At 50.9% G+C, this 18,150-nt stretch overlaps 1 protein-coding gene across 4 annotated transcripts; it reads right to left on the bottom strand.

Annotated features, from left to right (window-relative positions):
- Positions 1–45: 45 nt before the first annotated feature.
- Rsph9 (radial spoke head component 9) lies at positions 46–17,049 on the bottom strand. 4 transcript variants are annotated; one of them, XM_037199878.1, is made up of 6 exons: positions 16,770–17,037; positions 11,971–12,136; positions 7,156–7,309; positions 5,435–5,581; positions 1,639–1,702; positions 64–281 (listed from the first exon to the last, which is right to left on the bottom strand). In XM_037199878.1, exons 1-6 carry the CDS (start codon positions 16,994–16,996, stop codon positions 152–154), a joined length of 888 nt encoding a protein of 295 aa, XP_037055773.1. In that variant the 5' UTR covers positions 16,997–17,037; the 3' UTR covers positions 64–151. The 4 variants fall into 4 exon arrangements, with proteins under 4 accessions (XP_028743078.1, XP_037055775.1, XP_037055773.1 ...); XM_037199879.1 differs by having other exon boundaries at positions 7,156–7,285; XM_028887245.2 differs by lacking the exon at positions 1,639–1,702 and having other exon boundaries at positions 46–281; positions 7,156–7,285; positions 16,770–17,049.
- Between the last annotated feature and the right edge of the window lie 1,101 nt (positions 17,050–18,150).

Here is an 18,150-nt window from a genome sequence, read left to right as displayed (position 1 = left end):
AATAAATCTTTTAAAAAAAAAAAAAAAAAAAAAAAAAAAAAAGCATGACAGAACAGGCCAGAGTTGAGCTTTATGAAAACAGGGTTTGGACTCTATCACATAGATATCCAGACCGCCCTCCTACAGCATGAAGGGCAGGTCCATGTTCTTCTCACCCGTGCCCACGTAAATGTAGCCATAGTTCTTGGTGCGGGGCGCGTGGTAGAAGGTGAGGCCTGGCCAGAGCAGGCTGCGGAGCACCACCAGCGCGTTGCCTCTCTCCATCTGGATGCTCCAAGACCCTGGAGGGGACAGACGGGGCCCGGGCTGAGGTGCCTCTGTAGAAAGAAGCCGCTGTGCTGGCTGGCGGGGCCATTTTGTGGAGAAGTGACCCGCCAAGTTAGGGCTTAGGAGGGCGGCAGACAGAGTGGCTCCTTCCCTCGCACTGGAGTCAATCACCGTGACCTTGAGCCTCTGTTCTGAGATGGATGGGACAACCAGGGGCCCAAGCTGGAGCTGGCCATTTCAGGCCTCCCACCTCAGTGGTCTTCCCAACTGCTGGGAGGTGGAGCCATGCTTGGTGGGAGGGGACATGGGCTGCTGAGTCTGCCCGGTGCTACTCTAGACACAGCAGCTCAGACCAGGCCAAGCTGTGCAGCCAGGACTTGGCTAGAAGGGCCTGATCCAGCTCCAAGGGAGGGAGCCGCTGTGTGGGAGGAAGGAGCCTGGGAAAATCGCCTCTGGATGTAGATCTGGGGCTTCTATTCCCCTGCGCACCAAGGCCTCTCCCCCAAACCAGCCACAGCCCTGCCAGGAAGGCAAATACTTTTAAAGGTTTTGGTGCGGGACCAACCAGTTACGCTCCGAGGGCTGTTCTGGGGCCTTCATCAGTTGCCAACTCAGCCCCGTTGCTGGCTCCCGCCGCTTGAGCTCCCCGCAGCCTGCCTCCAACCATGGCCCACCCTGGTCATTCCACACCCAGCGGCCTCACCACTCAATCCCCACCCTCTGGGGGCCACCCTGCATCCGAAAAGCTGGCCCCTGTCTAGCTAGCTGTCTGCCCTGGTCAAAACCAGAGCTTTCTGGAAGCATGGAGGTCTGCTGCCCCGGGTCCTGACTCAGCCATGCATGGGACAATGAGGTGGAGGCTACGCCATGGCTTGTCATTGCCCCGTAGGCAAGAAGGAATCAGAACGTGTAACAGGCCTGGCTGGGGCAGCACCTGACCGATAGCTGTCCTCTGGGGGCCTGAGAACATTGGTGGCTTTCTTGGTCACAAGTCTCTAGAAAACTGGTGGGAGAAGAGGATGGATTATGACAGAACAGAGCGTTTCAGGTCCACTGTGTCTGGTCCTTGACAGCAGACCCAGGAGTTTACCATTCTCTAGCCTTAGTCACCCTACCAGGGCCCAGAGCGTCCACAGAGACCCGGTCCTTCCTTGCCCTTGGAGCCCACAGCTTCCCAGCCTCCTTGAGATAAGCAAGACCAGACTCTGATCGCTCTGCCCACCCAGGGAGGCTGGCCTGCAGGTTCCCTCGGCCAGTGCTAGCCGGGAGAAACCAGCCTGGCTCTACCCCACCCCCACTGCAGCCAGATACCCGTCAGTTCAGCCAACAGCATGGTGGCATGGGGGCCCTCTCACCAGCATGTCTGCTCACCTCTGGCTTCCAGGAGATGGGGAGCCGCTGGGGTGAGTGGCCCAGGCCCAGTGGTACAGGAAAACTGAGGAAGTTAAAGAAATGTGGGATCGAGGAGGACAGGGCCAAGCAGGCCAAAGGGTGCCAGCCGAGTCGCAGCATGCCAGGGGCCAGCATGCCAGGGGCCAGCATGCCAGGGTGCAGCATGCCAGGGTGCAGCATGCCAGGGTGCAGCCTCCCCGCCTTCCCTACATTCCTGTCATGCTCCTGTCCGCTCATCCTTCCTGGCTCAGCTCATCATCCAGAACACACACACATACTCACTCCCTCCCTCCCTCTCCCTCCCTCCCTCCCTCCCTCTCCCTCCCTCTCTCCCTCTCCCTCCCTCCCTCCCTCTCCCTCCCTCCCTCTCTCTCTCTCTCTCTCTCTTCCTCCCTCCCTCCCTCCCTCTCTCTCTCTCTCTCTCTCTCTCTCTCTCTCTCTCTCTCTCTCTCTCTCTCTCTCTCTCTCTCTCTCTCTCCCTCCCTCTCTCTCTCTCTCTCCTGTGTTGGCAGACACATAACATGTATCTGAGGGGTCAGGCACTGTCACCTTCACCACTGTCTCAAGAGCAAACATGGAAAAACTAGGCCCAGCTAGCTACAGTTGCCCTTTGAAGGAGGAAGTCGCCTGGTGGGACATTTCACGGCCCCCGCCCCGGGTCTCTCCCAAGTCTCCTCAGACCTGCCTTCCTGGCTTCAGGTGGCTCTCCAAAACACCTGTGCTCTGAGGCCGGGGAGAGGCTCAGCCCTCGAACTCAGCAGGGAGCCCTATACAATTGGCCGGAGGTCCTCCTGGGTTTCCTGATCCAGGGGTCTTACCCACCTCCCCAGGGTGGAGCCCCAGGCTAAGGTAGCCAGGCCTTCACATTCTCCTGCTGCCCAGGAAGAAAGGGTGACAAGGAGTGTGGGGGCCAGGCTGCCCAGTTACCTCAAAACCTTCATCACACTAAGAACTGGCCAGGAAGGACTGGAGTTAAGAGCACTGCTAGTCTTACAGAGGACCTGGGTTCGATTCCCAGAACTCACGTGATGGCTTACAACCTTCTGTAACTCTAGGTCTAAGGAATCCGGTGCCCATTTCTGGCTTCGATGGATACCGGGCATGCATGTGGTACACACATGCAAGCAAAATACCCATACGCATAAAATGAAATAAAAAATGACCATGGGCCCCTAAAGGAAGAAGCCACCATTCCCCTTACCACGATGTACAGTCAACCCTCCTAGAGGCTGGAGGACAGAGGAAAAGATGCCCCTGGTGTCAGCCACCAATGTAAGTAAGCAGTGGGTAGCAGGGCCCCGGTCAGCCAAGCTTACAAAAGACTTAGGCAGGCAGAGCCATCTGCACGCTCACCCCTAAGACTGCTACCGCGCTGCCCATTCTCTTCATGCTCCCTGTCGCACCCTGCGCTGTCGAGTTCCACCCCAATCACCTTCTCTACCCCAGTATTTAACGGCCACTGTCCAGGCTACAGGACTCTTGCTGCCCCCTGCTGTCCACACTGGGCATTGCCACTGAGTGTTCACTGTTGGGACCCCAACCTGTGTTTAGCCCTTCCTGCCAGCTCTGCACCCCCAATCCCTGCCACCTGCTGCCCTGCTGCCCACTCCTCTGTGCTCCTGACACCTTCCAGCCCGTCTCAGTCACTCTCCTCAAACCTGCCTGACACAGGAGAGCTGTCTCTCTCATTCCAAGGGCACCAGAGGGCTTGGCAGCTGCCCCATGCTCCGCTGACAGAGTGGAAGGTTAACGGGTGTTGAACGGCAGAATGCCACTGAGGAATCTGGCTGTCTGACCCACTGCCCCGCCCCCCCCCTTCCTGTGCAAGACCAAAGTCAGAGAAGTCCTAGCCAGTGCCCTGCACCCATCAGGAGGATGATCCCCACAAAACTGTCCCTCCCGGGGCATTATAAGGCAGCTCATTGCCGAGATATTGGCCTCAGGCGACATCCCTCCTCCTTATCATTCACCAAGGCTGGTCCAGAGAGAAGCTGTGAGCTCCATGCCTGTCTCTGTGGGCACTCTAGAGGGCAAGAGGCCCCAGGACAAGACCCACTTCAACCACACCTGCTCAGAGGTGACAAGTTGTCCTGAATGCTTGCTTCAGACTCAGAAAACAGTTCTCCTCCCTAGGCAGAAAGGGCTAAGGAGCTACAAACCCCACCCCTTTAGCCAGACATGGTGTTCCAGGGACTCCTCCAAGGGTTCTTGTCCCCACTCTGCAGCCCAGGGCATCACTATTGCCATCTGCCAGGCAGGAGAGCCACCCAGCAGCTCATTCAGCTAGAGAGAGTCTGGAAGGAAGCCGGAGTTGTGTCTGATAAGTGAGATCCATCCTGCCCTGTTCACTTTCCTGCTGGTCCATTACTCTAAGACCTCACTCAAGGTGACTTGGCTCTGGTGCCCCCATGTGGTGGAATCCAACTGCTCGGGACCACCATCCAGCCGCTGGCACTGTGCTGGCCTGAGACACCCTGAGGGCTCTCATGCCCCTTCTCTGTCCTCCTGTGCACATTGCCTTATGATGTGCATAAGAAGTGCATATGACGCGCACACAGACCTACCTTCAAGCTTCCACAGCTTCTCCCACCAAAGCTTTCCAGGAATTCCTGGGCCTGCCTCAAATCATCTCTATGGCTTTTTTTTTTTTTTTAACCACTAGAAATATATATTTTTAATTGTGGTTTTTGGCTGAGTGTGGTGCTAATCTCAGCACTCAGGAGGCAGAGACAGGCAGATTTCTGTGAGTTCGAGGCCAACCTGGTCTATAGAGTGAGTTCCAGAACTACACAGAGAAACCCTATCTTGAAAAAAAATAATAAAATAAAACCAGGGTTTCATGTAGCTCTGGCTGGCCTAGAATTTACTATGTAGCCAAGGATTACAATAAACTTCTAATCTTCCTACTGCATCATGACACCTTGTCTCAAAGAAGAAGAGGGGGAGGAGAACAGTTGTTACCAGAGATGGGTTGGATAAAAGGAAGTATGGGGTTATCTCTTCAAAGGACACAGGAAATAGAATGATGGTAGATAGGAAAAACACATTTAAAAGGTCTATTGTAAAACATGGTAACTATAGTTAATGATGAACATATGTGGATGAAGATATACATGGAGATAGATATATGAATACAGATATGTTTGAGACAGGGCTGTGCATTGAAGTCCAGGTGTCTGGGCTTACTTGCAGGTCTGTCCCACCACAGCTGGCTTTATATAATACTCCTAGGAAACACAATGAGAACAGACTCGTGTGCTCCTTGCAAAAAAACAAAAACTACCTGGCTGGGTGTGGTGGCACATGCCTTTGGTCCCAGCACTCAGAAGACAGAGGCAGGAGGATTTCTGTTCCAGGCCAGTCTGGTTTACAGAGAGAATTCCAGGACAGCCAGGGCTATACAGGGAAACCCTGTCTCGTACAAAAAAAAAAAAACAAACAAACAAAAAAATAAATAAATAAATAAATAAAAAGCCGAAACATTAAAAATTGCTTGGAATAAAGTTCAGAAGTGCATTAAAAATAACAACAAATCTGCTCAAATACTCGACACCCTGAGCTACTTTACTTCCCACCTCCTGCTGGATAACACAAGTGGAATGTCTCAGACCAGACTCTGGAGAAGCCCCACCCTCAAGAGGTCACAGTGAGCCACCAATGCCCGGCCAGGTTCTCAGTCCCAGCCTTGGGGAAAGAAGAAAGGAGAGAGATAGGGGTTGGCCTACTGCTCTGACCTGAAGGCCAGTCCCACATCCTGAAGATAATGGCCTCTTACCTTTGGGGATGTCATACTCCAGGGAGTCCATGAAATCCAGAGAGGGGTCCAACTCTGCCTTCTCGAGCAAGGTCTTGTTCTTCAGATCTACAGCCTCCCTGAAGTGGAAGTACGAGCTGAGCTTCCTGATCTCAGACAAGGGCAGGCCTGGGAGGGGGAGGAGGCAGGCAGGAGAAGAGTTAACCCAGAGCCCAGGCTCCTTTCTCCTGGTGCTGCCACCAAGGGGGATGGCTGCCACCAAGGGGATGGCTGCTACCAAGGGGATGGCTGCCGCCAAGGGGGATGGCTGCCACCAAGGGGATGGCTGCCGCCAAGGGGGATGGCTGCCACCAAGGGGATGGCTGCTACCAAGGGGATGACTGCACAGGCCTCTGTACACCAGACAGATAACCCAAGCCGGAAAAGGGAGCTCGTTCCCTCTGCCCATGCTTGACCCTGACCTCCACTCCACCCCCAAAAAAAGGAGCAAGGAGGGCCAGTGGCAAGAAGCAGGTAACTCTGACCCAGGAAAACCCAGGTCACCATCGGCACTTCCACATCTCAGGGTCCAGTGACTGAGAACCCACGTCAACTGTACTGGCTAGTTCTGTCATCTTGGCACAACTTAGAATAACCTGGAGAAAGTTTGTTTGTTTTTTTAATTAATTATGTTTTTTATATTTTTGAGACAAAGTATTAGTATGTAGCTCTGGCTGGCTTTGAACTCACAAAGAGTTCCTCTTATTTTGTTTTTGTGTATTCTCTGAGCCAAAGTATGTAGTCAATAAGAAAGAATACATGTTTTTGTCTCTATTCCTAGAAAAAAAATGTAAAAACTTGTCTCTTCCTCTGCCTTCAGAGTGCTGGAATTAAAGGCATGAACCACCATGCCCAGCCTGGGAGAGTCTTAATGAAGAATTATCTAAAGAAGTGGTTCTCACCAGGTGGTGGTGGTGCATGCCTTTAATTCCAGCACTTGGGGGGCAGAGGTTTGAGGCCAGCCTGGGCTACAGAGCGAGATCCAGGAAAAGGCACCAAAGCTACACAGAGAAACCCTTTCTTGAAATTAAAAAAAAAAAAAAAGAGGTTCTCAACCTGTGGGTTGACCTTTGCAGGTTAAATGACCCTTTCACAGAATTCACATATCAGATATTTACATTATGATTCATAACAACATTACAGTTATGCAGTAGCAACAAAAAAAAAATTATGATTGGGGATCACCACAACATGAGGAATTGTATTAAAGGGTCACGGCATCAGGAAGGTTGAGAACCACTGATCTAGATCAAGTTGGCCAATGGGCTTGTCTGTGGGGAATTATCTTCATTGTTAATTGATGTGGAAAGACTCAGCCCATTGTGGGCAGTACCGTTCCCTAGGCAGGGAGGGAGCCCTGGACTGTGTAAGAATACAGCAAGCTAGCCCAGCATAAGCAAGCAAGTAGGTGTGCTCAGATGTGCTCATTTCTCTCTGCTCTTGACGGCGATGTGAGCAGCTGTTTCAGGCTCCTGCTGAGATGGACTGTACCCCTCCTTCATGAAGCTGCTTTCTGTTGGGGTACTGTGGACAGCAGCAGAGTGAAGTCAGGACACTAACCCACAGCAGCAGGCCAGGAGACCCATCCTCCCAGATGCTGTGACACAGCCACTCTTCTCCACTAGGGCAGATGCCCTGGTCCCCCAGACATGTTCAACAGAACCGTAGCACCTCCTGCTCTGAGAGGATGCACATGAACTCACCTTCAAAGGTTCGATTGACATGGGTGACTCCGAAAGGAGTCTTGAAGAGAGCGCCTCGGGGGATGATGGCTACAGCTTTGTCAATCTGGTCAATAACAGACACCAAGCGGGTCTCCTCCTTGATTTGGACCTGAGAAGACAGGGGAGGAGTACCCTGCCAGGGTATTGCGCCTGCTCACTTCAGATGCGAGGACAGAGCTCGGCATGGTCAATTCTTTCCCTACCAGTTGGGCCTGAGACCTGGGTTATGCTGAGTAAGCATTTGTCTTATTTGTCTTCCTCAGGGAGTGTGTGTGTGTGTGTGTGTGTGTGTGTGTGTGTGTGTGTGTGTGTGTGTCCCCTTCTCCTCTCCTTTCCTGAGTTGGTACTACATATAGGTAATAAAAATATTCAAACCACAAGAAATTCCAGTCCCTAAGTAGCTACCATGATGAGTTTGTATGACCCCTTCCAGAGTCATTATGCTTAAAGGCTTTTTATTCTGCTTTTGAAAATATGGAACAATAAAAATAAAAAGGAGCTGGGCAGTGGTGGCACACGCCTTTAATCCCAGCACTCGGGAGGCAGAGCCAGGCGGATCTCTGTGAGTTCGAGGCCAGCATGATCTCCAAAGCGAGTTCCAGGAAAGGCACAAAGCTACACAGAGAAACCCTGTCTCAAAAAAAAAAAACAAAAACAAAAAACAAAAATAAATAAATAAATAAATAAGAAGGAGCCAGGCAGTGGTGGCACATACCTTTAATCCCAGCACTCAGGAGGCAAAGGCAGGCATGTCTCTGAGTTCTAGGCCAGTCTGATCTATACAGAGTGAGTTCCAGGGCATCGAGGGCTACACAGAAAAATCCTGCCTCAAAAAAAAAAAAAAAAAAAAACTAAATAAATAAATAAATAATGAAAGCAGGCCCAAGGGTATAACTCAGTTCGTAGAGTTCTTGCTTAGGGTGTGCAATGCTCTGGGTTCAAATTCCCCACACCAAATACACCAGATGTGTTGGCAAATACCTGTAACCCTAGCACAGGGTTAGTGGAGCTTGCAGAAGGACCAGGAGTTCAAGGCCATCCTTAACTACATAAAGAATTTCAGGCCACTGTGGACAACATGAGATCCTGTCTCAAACAAGACACGTTAGGAAAGCAGGGGCTGGAGTTAGTTCAGTTGGAAGGATGCCTGATGCTAGCCTAACTTCCACAAGGTCTAGGGCCCCATCCCCGTACCCCTTAGAGCAGGCACGAGACTTGGGAAGTAAAGGCAGGAGGACTGGAAACTCAAAGTCATCCTTAACTACCTAAGCAAACTGGGGCCAGCTTGAGATACACAAGACTGCTCCCAAGTTGTGTGTGCGTGTGCGTGTGCGTGTGCGTGTGTGTGTGTGTGTGTGTGTGTGTGTGTGTGTGTGTGTGTGTGTATGCGTGTGTGTGGAGAAGGCTCAGTGAAGTATTTGCAGGCCTGATTATCTGAGCCGGCATTAAAAAGCTGGACACTTGGGTACAGTGGCTCACATCTGTAACCCCAGCACTCCTATGGTGAGATGAGAGGCAAAGATGGAACGGCCCAGGAGCTCACGGGACAGCTAGTCTAGTGTGAACAACACAGCGACAGAAACTATAGAGACTTTGCCTAAAAAGGGGGGGTGCTGGAGAGATGGCTCAGAGGTTGAGAGCACTGGCTGCTCTTCCGGAAAATCTGGGTTCAATTCCCAGGACCCACATGGATGCTCACAATCATCTTTGACTTCAGTCCCAGGGAGTCTGACAGCCTGCTCACAGAGTGCACAGACCTTACATTGAGGCAAAGCACTCACACACATAAAATAAACACATTTTCTTTTTTAAAGTGCAAAGAGAGAGCTGACTCCCCCAAGTTGTCCTTTGACCTCCATACTTAACCCATGGCTCATACTTGCCCAAACACAGACACACACACACACACACACACACACACACACACAGACATGCACACACACTCTCACAGACACACACATAATGACATAGACATACACACACACACCAACACACACACACTGACACAGACATACACACACCAACACAGACACACACACACTGACACAGACACAGACATACACACCAACACAGACACACACCCACACCGACACACACATACACACACACAGAGACAGGCACACTAATAGTAATAGATAAGATTTTATATATATATATATATATATATGAAAAAATTATGCTCACTGTACATTATTTGGATAATATAGAAAATCATATCAAAGGGGATTAAAACTACTCATTATCCTTCCTCCCAATCACTAACAGACTGATACACTTCCTTCTATTCTTTATGCAAATCTATGCATATTTTATGCATCTACTTAAAGTAGGATTGGGATCCCAGTTGAGGTAGCATCCTTCTTCAGGCTTGCCATCACCAAGCGTTTCCCCATAAGGTTACTAAACCTTACACAGAGGATAGTCCACTGCAGTCCAGTCAGGGCCAGCAGGAAGGAAAAAGAGAACGCTGTGCTCACCGCAGAAGCCTTCGGACAGAGGCAGCGGGACCCACAGAGCCACCGATTACGGGACAGCAAGGGGAGGCAGAGGCTAACATTCAGAACTTCCTGGCCCAGCGCCTGTGAATGCCACCTTAGTGGCTCCAACAAGCCTGCCGGAGTAAATGCAGTCAGCCTAGCCATACACAAAGAGAACCCGAGGTCAGGAAAGTGCGTTTATCATCCGAGAGGTGTGCCTGCCACTGCCCAACAGCCTAACACAGACTTATGACGTCACCCAAGTCCAAATGCAAGGCTGGGTTTTGAGTCCAGGTTTGATTCAGCTGAATGTGGGCTCCCTACTTGTCGACCCAGTGGCATTTCTAGGAACTGGCCCTTTAGATAAAGTGCACACGTTGGAAATGACGTCGGTCCAAGGCCACTTGGCATGACATGTTTGTCAGAGCTGAAACCTGGAAGCTACTTTCTGTTAATCAAACTCTGTTTAAACACGGGTCCTTTCACATGCTGGCACAAAAAGCAGGGTGACTGGTTGGGGTGCTGACCGTCTCTGAAAAACATGGCTTCATGAAAAGAGCATTGGACAGGGCTGTGGACACACCACACCGCCATTCTAGGTTTCCAGTTTACTCTGTTTTATCGCTTTGCACATACGGGTGTTTTGCCTGCATATGTCTGTGCACCATGTGCATGTCTGGTTCCACAGAAGTCAGAAGAGCGTGTCGCGTCAGACCCTCTGGAATTAGAGCTATGGTGGCTACGAGCCACCCTGTGGGGTTTAGAATTGAGGCAGGTCCTCTGCAAGAGCAGCAGGTGCTTTTAACAACTGAGCCACCTCTCCAGCCCCACAGGAGAGGTGTGCCACCTTTTAATTTTATTAAGGAAAACACACACACACACACACAGAGCAAGGGTTTCCTTGGCACTGATGTCTGGAAATAACACCCCACTCTTCATAATGGAGTCAGACCCCCGAGGATCCTGGGAAAATGAAGGTTTGGGAGGCTGGGCCTTGGATTGTACCCTTTGAGCTCCTGGAGGGCAGTGAGGCTGCTGATGAGGGAGAAGGATCTGGACTGGACAGGGACACATATGCTAAACAGTTACATAATGTCCCCTAGAAGAAGGGTTTCCCTGCCCAGCAGGCAGGGAACAAAGGAAACTTTATTACATCCCTTTTAGTGCCTATGACTCAGGAACCATGTGGTGTATTATCTAGTAAAATTAAGATTAGTTCAAAAGGGCTGGCCAGATGGCTGTGGGTAATGTTCTTGCCATCAAGCCTAATGATCTAAGTTCAGACTTTAGAACTATGGAGAAGGAGGGAATTGACTCCCACATGCTGTCCTTTGACCTCCATGGGAGAGCCCGACCCCACACACGAAATAAATACATGTATTTCAACGGCAGAGTGGTTGCCCAGAATGTATAAGACCAAGTTTTGATTCCTAGCACTGTAAAATAATAATAATAATAAAAACAATAATCAGCGGGACAGTGTTGACACTCGCCTTTAATCCGCACTTGGGAGGCAGAGGCAGGTACGGTCTACTTTACTGAGCGAGTTCCAGGACAGCCGAGGCTACACAGAGAAACCCTGTCTCAAAAAGACAAAATAATAATAATAATAATAAAACAAAATGTGCATGTATACACATTCCTGATGCTCAAGGTGCAGCACAGACCCCTCTCCCCCCTCCCCCCCCCCCCCCCCCGTCCCCATGTGGAGCCAGGCTTTACGAGAGCTGCCTATCCACTCTCCTTGCCCTGCCCCTCAGCTCAGCCTTAGCTCCAGTGTCCTCCTCACCACCTGGATGGTAATGAACCACCTTTGCCGCGCTGTCAGAATCGGCAGCAGCAAAGCCCCTAGCCCCCAGGGACTCAGTGCACACCCAGGCAGTAGTGACGGTGGCGACAACAGATAATCACAGTGGGACTTGGTCTTTCTGCCAGGCTGGGAGCTGCCAGCTTCTTGTGTGTCTGAGTGTCTTGCCTGCATTTATGTCTGTCCGTACACCACTTGTGCGCCTTGTGCCCATAGAGGTCAGAAGAAGGCATTGCATCCCTTGGGACTGGAGTTACGGTTGTCAACTTCCATATGGATGCTGGGAACGGAACCCAGATCCTCTGGGAGAGCAGCCAGGACTCCCAGCCACTGAGCAGCTCGCCAGCCCTGGACCGCTGTTCTTGTATTCAGTTAGCTGGGTTTGGCTTGTGAGCCTGGGAATGCGAGGGCTTTGCCTGCGGCGCTCACACCTTCTCCCGTTGTGCTGACCCTCAGACTTGATGGGCATTTGCTCAGACCCCTCCGGCACCCCCACACCCCTGCACTTACCACCACCTCTTCATCGAAGACCTTCTCACCCTCGTTCACCTTCTGGAGCTCAGTGTGTTCATACTCGTGTGAGGGATCCCCCATGAAGCGGCCACTCACCACAGCGGTCTGCGTTGCCATCTCCTCTGTGGCAGGGGGCAAGAGGCTCCACTCTGTGCAGTTCAGGCTGCCAACAACATCCACATCACCCTGGACTCCGATTCTCCTCCCTCCCACCACTTTCCCTCATCGCAGGTTCAGGCGGCCAAAAGCTTTGCAAACACCTTCTTCCCAGAACCTTTCAAAGCGTCTGGTACCGTCCACCCTTACATTTGATGCACATTTACTTTTGTGTACTTTTCACTTGCTTTAAAATATTTTATTTGGGGGGCTGGAGATATGGCAGTTAGACACACTCGCTGCTCTTCCAGAGGACCCAGCACTCAAATGGTAGCTGTTCATTCACTGTTCATTCACTGTTTATCCTTGAAGGAAGTCAGGAAGGAACTCAAACAGGGCAGGAACCTGAAAGCAGGAGTTGACACAGAGGCCACGGAGGCTGTGGAGGGGTGCTGCTCATCATGGCTTGCTCAGCTTGTTTTATAAAGATTTATTTATTTTATGTATGAATGCTCTATCTGCATGTACACCTTTATGCCAGAAGAGGGCATCAGATCCCACTAGAGATGGTTGTGAGCCACTATGTGGTTGCCAGGAATTGAACTCTAGAAGAGCAACCATAACCACTGAGCCATCTCTCCCGCCCAGCTCAGCTTTCTTATAGAACCCAGAACCACCATCCAGGGATGGTGCTACCCACAATGGGCTGGGCCCTCCCCATCAATCACTAATTAAGAAAATGCCCTACAGGTTTGCCTATAGCCTGATTTTATGGAGGCATTTTCTTTTTTTTTTATTTATTATTTTTAATAACTTTTTCATTTATTTTATATACTGACCACAGTTTCCTCTCCCTCCTCTCCTCCCAGTCCCTCCACTTCCCATCTACCCCCTCCCCATCCACTCCTCCTCTTCCTCCTTCTCCATTCAGAAAGGGGCAGGCTTCCCATGGGCTTGAACAAAGCACAGCAAATCAAGTTGAGACAGGACCGAGCTCCTCCCCCTGCATCAAGGCTGGGCACAGTAACCCAGCATGGGCAACAGGTTCCCAAAAGCCAGCTAAGCATCAGGGGCAGGTCCTGATCCCACTGCTAGGAGCCCCACAAAGAGACCAAAGAGACCCCACACACATGCAGAGGGCCTAGGTCGGTCCTACGAAGGCCCCCCAACTGTTTTTCTAGAGTCCATGTGCTCCCATAAGCCCAAGTCAGCTGCCCCTGTGGGTTCCCCTATCATGACCCTCCTCCCCCTGCCTCCCCACACACCCCACTCCCACCCCCAGTTCTACAATCCCTGCTCCCTTTCTTCGGCAAGACTTCCGGAGCTCAGCCCAGTGCTTGGCTGTGGATCTCTGCATCTGCTTCCATCAGTTACTGGATAGAGTATCTCTGATGACAATTAGGGTAACCACCAATCTGGAGAAGGCCAGTTCAGGCACCCTCTGCACTATTGCTAGGAGTCTTAGCTGGGGTCGTCCTTGTGGGTTCCTGGGGCTTTCCCTGCACCAGGTTTCTCCCTAACCCCAAAATGCCCCCCCATCAAGACGTTTCTTTCATTACTCACCCTGTCCCACCTCCAACCTGCCTCCTGCACACCACCCGCCTCCTGCTCCTCCAAGTTCCCATGCCTCCATGCCCCCTCCTCTAAGTGGATATTAGGAGTAAAGACTAGGATAGCCAACCTACAACCCACTGCCCCAGAGAGGCTAGATAATGAGGAGGGCCCAAAGAGGGATGCATGGATTTCCCTGGGAGGCACTTTCTTAATTGGGGTTCCCTCCTCTTAGATGATTCCGTTTATGTCAAATTGACGTAAAACTATCCCAGCACTCAGGAGGCAGAGGCAGGTGGATCTCTGTGAGTTCAAGGCCAGCCTGGTCTACAAATCGAGTTCCAGGACAGCCAGAGCTACACAGAGAAACCCTGTCTGGAAACAAACAAACAAACAAAAAATCCAACCAGCTACCCAGCACACAGTAAGTTTAAAATGTTCTTAAGTCTAAAATGCATTAAGTGCCCCTCAGCTGGCTAACACCACAGCTTAGAGACACAGCCTGGAACTACTGCTTGCTATCACTGCTCAGGACTGGATGAGGAATTAAAATCACACATCACTAGCCCCGGACAAGATCCGGGGACAGGTGCGAGGCTTGTTCTCTACTGAACACTGCTGTAAAGCCATCACCCTGTAAGTGTGTAAGCTGATCCCGGCTGTGTGGATGCTGACATTAAAGACATCTGGACTGTGACATTCCAGAAGAGTCTCTTGAAGCTGAATTTTGTTCAATTATGGGTTTGTTCCCCACCACACAACAACAACAAACAAACAAACAAAAACAGTGTTTTGTTGTTGTTTGTTTTTGCTTGTCTGTTTCTATAATACACTTGTGATCCCCAAGCATTTGGGAAGCAAAAATGGAGAATCTGAAGTTCAAGGTCATCCTTGACTATGTACTAAGTTCAAAGCCCCTGTGCTCACAGTGTATGTATGGAAGGGGGGGTGGGGGTGGGGGGCAGATGTTTCTTTTCTCATTGCACCATGATTTCTGCTCCCATCCCTCAGGAACTCAGGAACTTTCAGGGAGCTGGGCAGTGATGGCTCACACCTTTAATCCCAGCACTCAGGAGGCAAAGGCAGGTGGATTTCTGAGTTCAAAGCCAGCCTGGTCAACAGAGCAATTTCCACGTCAGCCAGGGCTATGAGGAGAAACCCTGTCTTGAAAAAACAAGAAAAAAAAATAAGAGAAAATGCTACTGCACCCACATTCCCTGTCTCCCTTTGTACCTGGCACCCATCCATCATGTAACCGATGTGATGTGGGTGTTTAGTTTGACCCTGTCATATGGCTCCTAAATATACACTGTAACAGAAGCTCCATGAAGACAAAGAGTTTGTTACACCTGCTTTTCCAGGCAGACTGAATTCCTGGTGCCTAAATCAATACATAGCATATGATAGGAGAAGGAGCTCAACAGAGGCTTATACTGCAGCCAAATGAGTCTCACCCCTCTTTATCTTTAGCTCAAATGTGGATTCCCAATCTGTATTTAATGTGCCTCATCACGCTTTGCCCCCAGACACCCCACACCAGTCACTCTGCCCTCCCACTGACTTTTGTTAGGTTTGGTTTGTTTGCTTGTGGGTGGTTTTGTTATTTAAGGTAGGGTCTCTCACTGTAGCCCAGGCTGGCCTTGAACTTCTGCCTCAGTTTCTGGAGTGCTGGGATTACCGACCTGAGCTGGATCCTGATGCCTGGATTCTCAATAGTAAGCAGGGCTGACACTTAGCTGCATCCATGGGATGGGCCAACAGTGAACTCTCCACCTTCATCCAAGCTGCCATAGCCTCCCTCCTTCATTGTTTCGACTGCCTCCATCCCTCAGCTACTTTCCCTTCAAACCCTCACCTCTAGGCACTGCAAAGACCCCTAAATGCTCACCCCCCCACCCACCCCCACACACACTTCCAGGCCACTGCCCACTCAGATCTGAGCAGGCTCTTCTGGCTTACAACCCCTTTGGTGTCCACTGGTGGCCTGTGGACAAAGTTCACAGTCTTGACTTGTCCAAGACTTGTCCTGTCTCTTCCCCAGACACTCAAAGCCTTCTCTACTCACAGTGCAGGAGGGTTATGGGTTTAGAGCTGCTGCTCCCTGATCAAGCTTATTTAGCTGTTCTCCAGAAGCCCAGGACTCCTGGTATCTCTATATGTACACCTCGGTTCTAGCTTTTCTTTTTGAGACAGGGTCTTTAATTTTTTTTTTTTAATTATTTTGTGTGTGAGTGATTTGCCTGCATGTCTGTACATGCATCTCATGTGTGCAGTGTCCCTAGAGGCCAGAAGAGGGTGTTGGGTCCCCTGGGACTGGAGGTATAGATGGTTCTAGGGATTGAACCCCAGGTGTCTAGAAGAGTAACCAGTGCTCTTAAGCCCCAACAGTGCTCTCCAGCCCCAACACAGGGTCTTATGTAGCCCAGACTGGCTTCAAACTATATATATATATATATATATATATATATATATATATATATATATATATATATATAAAATCGGAGGCTGCCCTCGAACCTCTGAATCTCCTTCAGTGCTGGTTTGAGGCATGAGTAGGTAAATGAAGGCCCCAGATAACTGCAGCTTGGATGCGTTATACAGTGGTAGGCTCCCTCATTGTCCTGGGGAACGCAGGAAGAGGCAGGAATGGTCCTATATGGTAGTCTTACATTGCAGAATTTCCCCCCGAGCTTCTTCCCCCCCTTCCACGAGTCTTCCAAGAGCACCTCTCGCTGCAGAGCCTGCACCCCGTGGGAAACACTTCCAAACAGCTCCAGCACAACCGCCAGAGCGTCTGACTTCTCCAAACCAAATCCGGTCCACAGCTGGAACCTGAATTCTACACTAAGTTGCCTTCTCCAGGAACTCTCCCTCTATTACGAATCCATCTACACCAGTTTCTCTTATTTCTCCAGGATGGCAGCCCTCGAACTTCCCCACCCCCAGGCACTTTCCAACCCCGTCAAGGTCCACAAGACCCTCAGAGTCCCCAAGCTTTCAACTGTCCTTTTCCTCCGGCCCTGTCCATAGGCCACTTACTTTTCAGTGCTTCTAGGGCAGGTCCTGCCCACCCATCTCCCCCATCCATAGCAGCACCCACCACCCCACGGTGTTGTCCTGCAGCCTCGCCTGCCACAGGGTCGCCTTACCTGTACAGCGTCTTGCGTGGTGCGAGCTGGTCCTCACTCAGGCCCTGTGCGATGTAGTAATCCGCAACAAGACCGAGGATGCGGCCCCAGAAAAGGACCCGAGCAAAGCGGTAATCGCGCTTAACCAGCAGAAGGGACGTGAGCAGGGAGGCTCGACGGTCGGGGCTGAGGCCCTGCCCACTGCCAGACGCCAGCTCCAGCGACAACAAGAGGCTGTCCGCATCCATCCGGCCAGCAGTTCTCCTCCACGCTAGTCCGACGGGTAGAAGCCGTCTCCATGGAGACCCTGAGCCCCGCCCCCTCGCAGTCTAGCAGGAAACAAAATCCCACCCACCGGACCGCCCATCTTTCCAAACCCGCCCTTTCCTGGAGCCCGGGAACACACTAGCCCTTCCCTCCTCTGCAGCGCGCTCCAGACGTCTTTTATCTTTCTGGCGCCGTGGCTTCGCCATAGGAAGTGCCAGACCAGCTCCATACACACACGCTCCACATTAAGTCCTATGCTCCACCTATGCCCGACAGGGACTTGGGAAGAAAATCAATACAAAGCCCCGCCAACGGCATTAGTTGTATTAATCAGCCCGGGCATATCACTTCTTGACCTGAGAATTTTATGAAAAAAATCTGACACCTCCTTGCTCTAGAAGCAGGAGTTTCTGACACCCTCTAAGCCCACCCGAAGTCAGGTTTCACCAGGTATGCTCTATCCACTCTGTCCTTTCCAGTTTTCACCTGAGAGCTTTTATTCCCTGGACTAGTGTGAGAAAAAACTAGACAACAAAGTCAGATATAGGACAACTCCTTGGAAAAGGATGGTATGGAAAGGTGACATTTTCCAGGGGTGGTGGCCCACAGTTTTAATACCAGCACTCAGGAAGCAGAAACAGGCAGATCTCTGAGTTCTAGGCCAGCCTGGTCTACCTAACAAGTTTGGAGCCAGCTGAGGCTCAAAGGAGATAATGTCTCAAAAACAGAAGCCACTACCCGTGCATATCAGCTACAGCCTACATGTACATGACCTTGGCCCACAACTGTTTAGACTCGGATGGAAGACCAGCACCAGCACCCCACTATTGGTGGGGCTCTGCATTCCCCAGGCTAATCCACTGCTGTTTAACTTCCACTCTGGAGTCCCCAGACAAAATCAACAGGTTCCTCTGAAGGCTTGTTTCAGGGAAGTTAGGCTTGGTTTGTAGTGACTGAGCTTTTTTTTTTTTTTTTTTTTTTTTTTTTTTTTGGTTTTTCGAGACAGGGTTTCTCTGTGTAGCTTTGTGCCTTTCCTGGAACTCACTTGGTAGCCCAGGCTGGCCTGGAACTCACAGAGATCCGCCTGGCTCTGCCTCCCGAGTGCTGGGATTAAAGGCGTGCGCCACCACTGCCC

This window comes from Peromyscus leucopus, chromosome 16_21 (assembly GCF_004664715.2).
Source record: "Peromyscus leucopus breed LL Stock chromosome 16_21, UCI_PerLeu_2.1, whole genome shotgun sequence".
NCBI lineage: Eukaryota > Metazoa > Chordata > Mammalia > Rodentia > Cricetidae > Peromyscus > Peromyscus leucopus.
The sequence above is the reverse complement of the archived record's forward strand: the minus strand, read 5'-3'. Positions and strand labels throughout refer to the sequence as shown.